Source organism: Scardinius erythrophthalmus, assembly GCF_964197995.2.
Source record: "Scardinius erythrophthalmus genome assembly, chromosome: 3".
NCBI classification, from domain to species: domain Eukaryota; kingdom Metazoa; phylum Chordata; class Actinopteri; order Cypriniformes; family Leuciscidae; genus Scardinius; species Scardinius erythrophthalmus.
In genome coordinates, this window is record NC_138223.1 from 2891737 (window position 1) to 2904206 (window position 12470).

A 12470-nucleotide genomic window follows, 5' to 3' on the forward strand; every position below is an offset into this window, starting at 1 on the left:
AATCCGTCGAAATCGCGGCACAAATCAGAAACGTTGAGGCGTGCTTTACACGATGACGATCGCTCTGATTGGTTTTAGGTCTATCCAATTGCGCCCAAAGGCATTTGAGCGACGTCCGTTGGTGACGCCCCTTTGGAAATGAGTTATTAATGCAGCTTTGCCAGACCATAACTCAGTTACTACTGAGAATGGTCTGGTTTTAACCAGGCTAGGAAGAATCTTCACCATATTTCATATAGCAATATGCGATCGTCAATGCAACCTGTTGTTTCCAAGCTACAAAACAGTTGAATGTTATCATTTGTTTATTTAATGTTCTATTTCCACATTTAACATTTCCATTTTTAAATAATTCATTTAATTTCAGTATAATTTTTTTTTTTACATATTTCCCATCTGCTACATATTGTATAGCCTGGTGCTGGATGGAATACTTAATTGCTGAGATTAGTGCTGCATTACTGATAGAAGATTTATTAAATTGTGATAATAAAAGCTATTATATTGCCATTACACCCACATTAAAACAAGCCACATCATTAACTTTGATTAGACTGCAGTGGAGTTTATGCTCTAACTTAGCCATGGAAGCAAATTACAAGTAATTGCTGTATTAAAAAGCTGGTTATGAGACAGGCTTGACTTAGTTTGTGATTTTCAGATGGCCATTTGCTTGCTAAATTCCACAGGTCAGATTCTGGCTGAACCCAGTCTTCTCCCATGATGCTTTGCAGAGTGAAGTTTTGAAAATACTCAAGTCGATGACTGTTCGGATGAGAGAAGAAATGTTAAGATCATGGTGATGTAATTATGCAATACAATGAAACCAAAATAATGTTAAGATATCTAAACGTACAAGTCTGGTCCCTGTCCTTCTTGTAGGTCTTCTCTAGGAACAGGATACAGAGACTCGTAAGTCCTTCCTGCACCCGAGCCATGGATGGCGTAGGAGTTCATCTTATTAATGCCCTGAGGGAAATACCTCCAAGGCAGAAGTGCTTCTCCCTCCCATATTTTGTTCGTTATATTGGCTCTGAATGATATAGGGAGTTGTTGCTGTAACAGGTAACAAGTTAATGGTTAAAAAAGATATCAGGACATTTTTATAATACTCTATATATTTTTTGCTCCTGTACTATTTTATTTTGTTAAGCATTTCTGAAGTTTTAATATTAAGACATTTACTGTTTTTATAAGAAAGTATATGTGTGTGTGTGTGTGTGTGTGTGTGTGTGTGTGTGTGTGTGTGTATACATGCATACATACACACACACACACTACTTTTTTTGTGTATTTTTGAGAAAATGCAGCCTTGGTGAGGATTAGAGACTTCTTTCAAAATCATTAAAAAAACTTACCGCCACCCAAAATTTTGAATGGGACTGTAAATGTTTATTAAAAACTGAAAACATTAAAGTGGTCCTATTATGCCCTTTTACCCAGTCTTGATTTTGTTTTTGGGCTGTACTAAAATATGCCTTCATGCTTGATTGTTCAAAAAATTCATTATTTTTCACATATTTTACACTATTACAGCACCTCTGTCCCCCATCTGTCTTGAACGCCCTGTATAATTCCGGTTTCGCTGAAGACCCTGCTTCCGAAATGTACTGTGATTGGATGTGTTGTGATTTGCGCGTGTTCGGGAAATAAATGACACAGCCCTTACCATAACCACGAGCTCTACTCAGATGTTGGTGTCAATTTCAAACCAATTCAAGCCTGATTCAGACTCAGGAATGTTAAATGGGTCATCGGATGCAAAATTCACTTTTATATGGTGTTTGCATATAAATTTGTCTTTGCCATGTGTGGACACAACCACCATACAATGAAAAAAATCCATTCGCTCCTTTTTTTTATCCTCAAAAAGCCTAAACAATAATCAAGCCGTTTGGATTTTCAGAGCAATAAGATGTCATATTTCTCATGCTCCACCAACCACCGCTAACGGACTGTCCCGTATTAGCATATTTCCCCCTTAGCCATTTGTATATCGTCTGCGACGGCAGCACTTTATGTGTCTTGTGTGACACCCCCATAGACAGTATATAAACTGGACACAGCGACCCCATAGGTTTCAACGGAGAAAAGTGAAGTCAATTAGAAGCACTCACTTCCTGATGGCTGAGCGACTGCGCAGACTCAAACTGAGCTCGACGACATAGATGTGACGTGAGCAACCCGTCTGTCTTCTAGAAGCTGTGCCAAGAGAAATCTGAATCATTCCCTTCCGAAACGTGCAGAGACGGAGAGTGTGAGTAGGAGCTGTCCATGAGCAAGGAGCAGGAGCAACTTTTGCTAAGTATTCTGATTAATTACTTTGTCATTTTGCCTCCTCGTCCCCCCGATTGCCCGCGAGCTTCTCCTCCTGTCCATACGGTAATTTCTCTACTGTGCGACAGAGAGTCACGTGGTTATGATGCAATCGTTAGCCTATTTTTACAAAAACTGCATCTACGGGGCCATAACGTAAGATACAAGGTAATAGAGCCTTTTACAAATTTTCATGTTTCTTTAGAAATAAATAATGGACAAATGGAGTCTTTAAACGCCTCAGATGTAAAGTTATTCGCTGTCAAAGTGACGCCAAAATGAATGGGAGTCAATGGAATGGTAACTGCTAATCAATGGCGGCGCCCGGAGAAGCTTCAGTATTTTATGAAACCCTGCCCCCCTGGACACCCCCATGGAAGAGAGGGGTGGGGTGAGCAGTTGTTCATTATCATTTAAAGAGACGTGCACCGAAACGGGTCGCTGTGAACAGAGCTGTTTTTGAGGAGATAAAAAGGGTGTTGTTCAGGCACGGCGCCAGGATTTTTTCTCTACTGGTGCTAATGGGGAGCTAGACCGATACGTGGGGGTGCTAAGAAAACAATTGATTTTCATTACTTAAGTTACTCTATAATATAGAGGTTCTCGTTTTTTCAATAAAAGCAGCTATGATACACAGCACTTTAATTGGATTTGGCCAAAGAATAGTCAACAAAATAACTAAGCCTAAAATTAAAAACGTTAAATAAAAAACGTTATCCAATCACTGCTTAAAAAATACTGACTAATATAGCCTACTGTTATATTAACTGTGCGTATACATAATATAGATTTTAATAGCTTGATGCTCTTTAAATATTTTGTTACATTATTAAAAGTTTCGGTGCATAGGACGGACCTATCCGCGATCGCTCTCCATGGTTCTGCAAAGAAGAGCGCTTTGGAATCTCCATTACGCATCATACCTGTGCTGCATTTTCCGATAACATTGTCTCTTAGCGCGCTACGAAGACTCTTAAGGTATAACTTAACTAAAGGTATACTACCACTAAAGGTATATCATTGCTAGGTGTCTTCAGGGCTATCATTCACTCGCGAGGCAGAGCCGCTGGCGCCCTTCTACGGCGCTGTTTTTGGTAAAACATGATTTTGACCACTTCATTAAGTTTTGTTTTATAGAAAACTCTTTTTAAAAGATTTTCGTTTTGTATAAATTTTATCTTAATTTTGATCAATGTTTTATCAATCAATTGCCCGTATTTAATGAATAAGAATCAAATATATAGCAGACAATGTAATAAGGAGCCGGCACGATCACTTGCATTGCACGTGAATGGAGGGCGCCGAAACTCAGCTTGTGCCTCACAGATTTGAGAAATATAGGCTATATATTACAGAAAGTTTGAAATGTCTACTTTTAAACGAAAATATTCAAACCCAAATAAATAGGCAACTCTCTGATTATGTAATCCAAATGAAATGTGCATTTCTCTCTGGCGTTCATGGTGAGTCCGCATCGTCAACTTCATCTTTGCAGCGACACAGAAAACACCAGTTTATTACTAAACAATTAAATGTCTCCTTGCTAATTTAGACACATTCATAATCATTACTTTAACCGGTTCTTTGTGGCAAGTTTTATGCGTGCGGCTTATTATCCTGTAGGCTAGCCTATGTAATTAAATTAATATAAAGGGGCGATTTGTCCACGAATGGCTTAAATGAACAACTACTAGTCGACTAGAAAAAAAAAATTAGTCGGAGGTGTGTTGGGGGAGCGACCGTGAGAGGAGCGGAATATTCAGAAATGCGCTCTCCGCTCACGAGCTCTGATTGGAACAAACCCGAACCTCACTGTCTGCTGAACTTGCGCAGAAACATCAAAATAGACATAGCCAGCTTTTTAAAATTGTTGTTAAAACCAAAAATTTAGACTATTTTAGTACAAATTATGAGCTTATTTACGATTTTTTATAATTCTTGACAAAATTTGAATTCTTTTTTTTTTTTTTTTCAACGACGCAACGATGAGCATTTACTAGCCTACTTTTAAAAAATGCGGGTCAGGAAGCGGGTCGGGTAACCTACAATATTTTCTTTTTCTGCGGCCCGAGTTGCGGGCGGGTTATTTGAAAACGTCGGTCGGGTGTTGTTTATACATTGACCCGCGCATCGGTGTCTAATGATTCGGATCACAACGTCAAAAATAGAATTAATAATATACAACACCACAGCAAGAAAAACAAACACCCTGTACCTGTAACTGGGCAAAAAACAGCTATCTGTTATTCCGAGTTCTGTAAAAGAACATTGTAATTAACGTAATTTCGCATTGTTTGTAATTTATTCTTGTTGACTCAATAATAAACTGCCATTTCAGAGTTGGATCTGTTTGTTTGTGTTTCATATTAATATTACATTATGTAAAACGTCCAACTGTTTACGAATCAAAATCCGGACATACTGTGATGCATGTATGAATTATCATGTTAGACTAAGTTAGTAATGTAATAGCCACTATAGAGCCCGAATTTGCTTTATATAAGTTAACCTTGTTTACGTTACTTTACGACCTGCAACATATCATGACTGCACACATATAACGTTACTTTACTGTAAATCAAAGATTTGACGATGGATTATGTGGGAAGCCTTAGTAGCCTACCTCTGACCGTGGCGATTATATTAAAAAACTTACTCTCAGCAATGGTGAGATCTTGCCGGATCCCTATACAATAATACCTGACGATCTTTGGATTGTGGATGACAAGAAGTGGCCAGCAATTGTATGGCCTGATATATTATCTAATTCAGACACCAAGTGTGTATACAAGAGAAATGATTAGAGCGTACAAATCCCTTGATGCATACAACTAGGCTACGTGCTATGTGGTCATGTGCAGCTCGTCAAATACTTTGATGCTGCACCGGATTTTTGCGTGTTGAGGTCAGATGTAGCCTACTCCGGTACGAACTAAGAGCGCGGGTCTTTTGCCCCCTGGTTGCGTGGGCTTAACTGGGGCTACACAGATTTTTGACGGGGCTTTAGCGCCCCCTAGCCCCGGTGTAGCGCCGTGCTTGGTGTTGTTTTACACAACCATTGAGGAATTTTAACCAAACTATGTTACAAACTTTACATGAAGACCCTAAAGTATCATACCAACTTGTGGAAAATGGGCATCCGATGACCCCTTTAACAAACAGGAGAACTGTGCAGAACAGATTTCGTGCACGGACTTTGCAAGCACGGATTTCACAGTGGTATGTTTTTTTTTTCTTATACATTATATATGATGTTATCCACCATTTAATCGTGATATTTGTTGGAAAACCATGGTAATACAAAAAATAATCGACAAAATCAAGGTTCATTTTCCTAAAGGGTGGTGAACAATAAAACAAAAATAAAATATCTACCTTTGGAGTGGACTTTGAGCTTTGTAACTTTGCAGATCTTTTTAATGCTCAGACAGCAATATTACACACTTACTAAAGTTGAAAAAGTGGGACCCCTTTAATAAACTGATGTACAGTGAATTTGCGTACCATGAACGCATTATGTTTTCCATTCAGTAGCAGAATAAGGTGTTGTCCATGTCTGTAATATGATATCAAAATATTATTTCAGTTACACATTAGCAATGACAAAACTTTCAGCGGCCTGAAAAACAGAGTAGGCTTAACTTACGGGCAGACTTCCACCTCTAGATATTGCTCAGTGTTGCTGTTCAAGAAGAAGGATTCTACCACTGAAAAATAAGTCAATAGCACAAACTGTAAATATTGTGTAAAAAGATATAGGAAAAGATAAACATCTTAAAGAACTCCGGTCAATTTTAACATTGAGCTCATTTTTTTGTACATTTGGAGTGCTGTCAATACAGAGAACAAGGACAAAAATCGGTGTTGCCTACACCGTGTTATCCTCTTTTTAATATTTGCACCCTGTTGACTTCAATGGGGCAAGTTTTAAACCTGCTTTTAGCCTCTTAACATCCTTGATGTGCCATTACAAGTGCACAGGTCATGTGAGTGATTCCTTCAGAGTGAACACGAGTGAATCTGACAGCAGTAGATGTGAAAGATATGAATAAAAATGATGTTATTTCAGCCAGCGCACATACCTGTATTTTCTTCCTGTTTTCGGTCGAAGTCCACAGTAATCGATTGTCGAGTTCACACACATAGGTTTAGTTACCTATGATCACGCACGTGAACTCGACAATCGACTACTTTTGACTTCGACCGAAAACAGGAAGAAAATACAGGTATGTGCGCTGGCTGAAATAACATCATTTTTATACATATCTTTCACATCTACTGCAGTCAGATTCACTCGTGTTCACTCTGAAGGAATCACTCACATTGGCTGTGCACTTGTAATGACACATCAAGGATGTTAAGAGGCTAAAAGCAGGTTTAAAACTTGCCCCATTGAAGTCAACAGGGTGCAAATTTTAAAAAGAGGATAACACGGTGTAGGCAACACCGACTTTTGTCGTTGTTCTCTGTATTGACAGCACTCCAAATGTACAAAAAAAAGAGCTCAATGTTAAAATTGACCGGAGTTCTCCTTTAACTTAGTGTTTCATAAACCTTTCTTCTAATTCAAGTTCTCACCAAAGTTAAATCAGACTTTTATTTATCTGGTATTTGGCTATACAGTCAAGGGTTGCATGCGTATATGCAAAACGATCAGTTGATTCCAAAAATCTGTTATATAATCATATGAAAGAAAGAAACTGAATCTCTAAACCAGATTTGAGCCTTTATTAATAGTATTTATGAACATACCCTCATAGTCCCAGAGACCAGGGAATGGCTCTCCAGGTGGTCCGGCTGGTGCAGGGGGGTCATTGAAGAATGGAGCATTCACCTGCATTAACAAACCTTCCTCGCCAGGTGAGAAACGAATCTTTACCGGCTCATGATCCACAGGTAAGCTGTCCCAGGTGTGTCTGATATAGAACTCCATGGCAGTCAGGAGGATACAACCGCTGCAGACACTGTTAAGCATGGCAAAATCTTATTTTGTTCTAAAGCTAAACCTGAAATTTTAATAAATTACTATCTTGTTCAGTTCTCAATATTATAAATTTGTAAGTATCAATATATGATTTATCCACAGTTCTGTGCTGTATTATGTCTTAAGCTGCTCAGGACACAGTAATGTCTGATATGCAATAAGGTTCAAAAGTCATTGTTAAGCAATGCATCTGATATCATAAACATAACACTTAACGTCACCTGATCAGACCCTGTTCATTCATTTAGATGAGAAATGGCCCCATGTAGCCTGGTTTCTTCCACACACACAAAAATTGAATTCTCCATTTCTGTCACTGATGGTGTTTGGATTGGACCATGTCGTCTTTGGCTTGCTTAGTTGGGGACAATTTATTTTCAGTCATACTGATTTGAATATTAATTTGGCTTTATTTCATAATTGACAAACTGAATCAACAGTGAACATACTTGAGCTAAATAATGACACTATTGTTTTTTAAGCTGCTTTTAACCGCTGAATTGAACTCTGTTTGTATCATTGATCATTATTTCCCTGTTTTTCGCTGTAAAACTGCTTTGAAACCATCTGTATTGTATAAAGTGCTATATAAATTAAGGTGACTTGACTTGATGCCATAGGAAGAACACTTCCTGATTTCTGGAGCGCAACGCGTCATAATCTGAAGACCACGCCCACCGAGCGTGTATTATAATGCATTATAATAATGGCCGAAAATGTCGAAATAAAGATATTTTAGGTGCGTCACAGAAAAAAATCCAATAATGTTTTAGTAGATTAACACAGAGACCAGTATCACAGACTGAATGTGAGTTTATCATTATGCATCAAAGTGCGCCTGTTATGCTATTTTAACAGATTCTCCTACAACAGGTTCACATGCATCAAAAGTCAAAAACACTTTAATTCTCTCACAATCTGCACTGCAGCGTCAGCTCTTTTCTCTCAGTTTCTGAAACGCTTCCATCAAGGATTCAGTCTCTCTAAGCCTCGCCTCTCTGAGAGCTGCTCTGCTGTGATTGGTCAGAAAGCAAACGCTCAATATCATATCTGAATTTCAGTTCTTGATCACAGTCTCTTTAAGCTCCGCCTCTCTAAGAGCTGCTCTGCAGTGATTGGTCAGAAAGCAAACGCTCATTATCATATCTGAATCTCAGCTCTTGATCACACTCTCTAAGCCCCGCCTCTCTGAGAGCTGCTCTGCTGTGATTGGTCAGAAAGCAAACGCTCATTATCATATCTGAATCTCAGCTCTTGATCACACTCTCTAAACCCCGCCTCTCTGAGAGCTGCTCTGCTGTGATTGGTCAGAAAGCAAACGCTCATTATCATATCTGAAACTCAGTTCTTGATCACAGTCTCTCTAAGTGACAAGATACATCACATGTGATATATAGACATTCTTAATGAAGTTGAGTTGAAGTCAAACAAGTTGACAAGGAGATAAGTGTGGACAGGGCAATGTCCTGTGCTCTGTCTTTGCTATCTTCTGTCCAGGGTGCATTTTATGGCTTTATTGCAGGATGAGTTTTGTCTTAGCAGTTTTAAATTTATTATAGTATTGTAAACTTATTGTCACATATTAAATGACCATAGTGGATGACAGAGACGGCTTGTTGAATGTTGACTAGCATACTCTCTCATAATGAGGTTTTATTAACAAAGTTTGGGAGGAGCACGTTCAGATAATTAACACAAGTGGAGAGCACCCAGCAATCAATGGTAAGAGGTATATATACACTCAGCAGTCGGGCCGAACTCCTAGCTCGGAGTCCTCCCTCCAGACAGCACGCCAAATACGCATTAAACTTTACCCCCTCAAATTGTATGTGAACTCGTGAATTTTGATTACGTAAAGAGGAGAAGAAAGCAGTGGGTGATGAAGTTTCTTTTCGTCCAGATAAACCTCTTCCTCGTCCTGTCTCCAGCATCACATGGAAACATAAACAGTGTTAGTGTTATGTGGATGATGTGGAGATGAACCCAATTGCAGACAGTAGTCACAGGAACAGTTTATTGTACAAATAACAGGAAAAACAAAGCCCACGAGGGGGGCAAAACAAGACAAGACAGGACTACGAGTGACTAAACTAGACTAAGACTCTGACAATTAACTAGACTATAAACAAACAGCAAAAACAGAACTTTCTCTACAGGATTTCTCTTTGACAGGATACTCACAAGGTTTCACAAAGAATAACACGCAATGTTAGACAATGTACCGACACAGGACAGAGAACATGAGGGGATTAAATAGGGAGCAAACTAATCAGGAACAGGTGACACAGGTGAAGCAATAATGACAAAACGAGGATAACAAGGGGGCGGGGCTAGGGGACGACACAACACAAGCACATGGCCCAAACAAATGGCCATGTGCTTGCACATAAAACATGGGCCTGTCATGATCCTGCCTCAAGACCAGGGAAAATCAGAGACAAGGCAGAATCATGACAGAACCCCTCCCCTAAGGAGCGGCTTCCAGACGCTCCCTAAGGGAACACTAAACACGTGACATGACAGACTGAGACAAGGACACAAACCAACAAAACATGACAAACAACAACAACGGCAAACATGAATAAACAATGACAGGATTGGGGTGCAAAATCAAACAATAAACAAGGCAAAGGAGGTGGAGGAAACACACAGACCCTCAGGGGCAGTCCAGGGTGGATGGGAGGACTGGGGGTCTTGGGTCTCCGGGACGAGGGCTGAGGACGGGGAATCCGGGGGGACTTGGCTGGAGACGCATGAGGGAATGACTTGGGGGGAAACAGTCTGAGGCTGGGAAATGACAGGGGTGCTTGGGGAAACACTGGGCAGCCAGACAGGGGTGGAATCTGACACAGGCACAGAAACAGAAAGCGGCGGGACAGGAATCTTGACGGGGGACACAGGAGGCGACCCAACAGGAAACAGGACAGGGGATGCTGTGGGTGACTGGAGCAGAAGCTAGAACTGAGCTCCCCGAAGACGGCTCAGTATCATCGCTCCCCATCTCTGAATCGGGGAGATCGTCGTCTGCAGCTGACTGGGGTACGGCGCTCACGGCAGCTGACTGGGGTACGGCGCTCACGGCAGCTGACTGGGGTACGGCGCTCACGGCAGCTGACTGGGGTACGGCGCTCACGGCAGCTGACTGGGGTACGGCGCTCACGGCAGCTGACTGGGGTACGGGGCTCCGGAACAGCGCTCGCAGGAGCGGGCTCCGGAACAGCGCTCGCAGGAGCGGGCTCCGGAACAGCGCTCGCAGGAGCGGGCTCCGGAACAGCGCTCGCAGGAGCGGGCTCCGGAACAGCGCTCGCAGGAGCGGGCTCCGGAACAGCGCTCGCAGGAGCGGGCTCCGGAACAGCGCTCGCAGGAGCGGGCTCCGGAACAGCGCTCGCAGGAGCGGGCTCCGGAACAGGAAGAGATGAAGAACGGAAAGCTCCTTTCCTCCTCCTCCTTCTCCTAGGACGCGGTGCAGAATCCGTAGCCGGACTAGCGACCAGTTGGAGATGTTCAGCAGGGACCATAACTGGAGCTGGGAGGGCGTTCTCGGTCAGCGCAGACTCTGTAGAGGATGACTCCGAAGGAGAATCCCACGAAGTCCGTCTCCCTCGTTTGCCACGGAGCTCAATGGGTGCAGAAGAGGCCTCAGGAGAAGTGGAACCAGCCTTATCACCATGGGCAACAACGGCCAGGACGCGACCCTCTGGGATCACAGGTAGCGAGGCAGATGGTGGAGACCTCGAGGAAGAAGCCTGCGGCTCCTCCCGGGAGAAACGATCCCAGAGTTGGGCATAATTCTTCAGGATCCACTCACCCTGGGACGAGAATGGGAGGTTGACCCTCTTTCCGTCGGTGGGAGCCGACAACCAGCATTGTTCACGGATCTCCATTTGTCGCTGGAGCTGGGAGGACATACTGTCTGCTGGGTTCTTTTGTGGTCGGTACATTCTGTTATGTGGATGATGTGGAGATGAACCCAATTGCAGACAGTAGTCACAGGAACACAGTTTATTGTACATAAACAGCAAAAACAGAACTTTCTCTACAGGATTTCTCTTTGACAGGATACTCACAAGGTTTCACAAAGAATAACACGCAATGTTAGACAATGTACCAACACAGGACAGAGAACATGAGGGGATTAAATAGGGAGCAAACTAATCAGGAACAGGTGACACAGGTGAAGCAATAATGACAAAACGAGGATAACAAGGGGGCGGGGCTAGGGGACGAGACAACACAAGCACATGGCCCAAACAAATGGCCATGTGCTTGCACATAAAACATGGGCCTGTCATGATCCTGCCTCAAGACCAGGGAAAATCAGAGACAAGAAGGCAGAATCATGACAGTTAGAACTATTAAGGCGATTGAATGGGAAGACGGAGAAACGACAATCCCGAATCCGATATTCAAAGGCATCATGACTCTTAATACAGAGACTGGACAAATCACTTTTATAAACTAACGCTCAAACTTAGTGGAGTTTATACCATTGACATCAGCGGCAAAGAGCAGGCACAAAGATTCTGTTATTAAATATTATTACTGTAAAAGCATCATATTGTTATTATGATTTTTACTTAACATAATATAGTGAGTAATTCTGTCAACTTTTTTTTAACCTATTGTAAAAATAAAATGTATTATATAATATATGTATTGTAGCTGATATACGATATATAATATATGTATTATATAATATATGTATTGTAGCTCATATATTTCACTTAAACATGATTCACAGTTAAATATAAATATATATATAAGGTTTAAAATCATATTATTAAAATAAATAATGGCTCATGGACAATAAATAATCATTTCATGTTTATTTCTTTTTGTTAAAAACTTTGTGAAAAAAGGAGGGAACTTATTTTTTTGTTCCATGTGGAAATTATAGTGTGTTGTTATGGGGACGCTGCATGGGTGCACTCGCTAAGATCAGAGAGAGAGAGAGAGAGAGAGAGATATGTGCTGCGGCTTGCAAAACCTGCTGTGTGAAAGCCCCAGGAAGATTGTAAAGTTATCCATAAGTTCTGTCAACGAAGTGAAAATGTTGTCATCATTTACTTAGTAAACTTACTTGCAAACATGTAAGAGTTTATCTCTTCTGTTGAACAAAAAGAAGATATTTTTTTGAAGAATTCATTATTTTTGAAGAATGTTGGTACCA

At 41.1% G+C, this 12470-nt stretch overlaps 1 protein-coding gene across 1 annotated transcript; it reads right to left on the reverse strand.

Moving 5' to 3' along the window:
• Window positions 1-289: 289 nt before the first annotated feature.
• LOC308688566 (UPF0462 protein C4orf33 homolog) lies at window positions 290-7291 on the reverse strand (the record flags this gene model as incomplete). The annotated part of the gene is made up of 5 exons (XM_081361701.1): window positions 290-765; window positions 857-1056; window positions 5821-5872; window positions 5963-6023; window positions 7069-7291. 5 exons carry the CDS (start codon window positions 7289-7291, stop codon window positions 579-581), a joined length of 723 nt encoding a protein of 240 aa, XP_081217827.1. The 3' UTR covers window positions 290-578.
• Between the last annotated feature and the right edge of the window lie 5179 nt (window positions 7292-12470).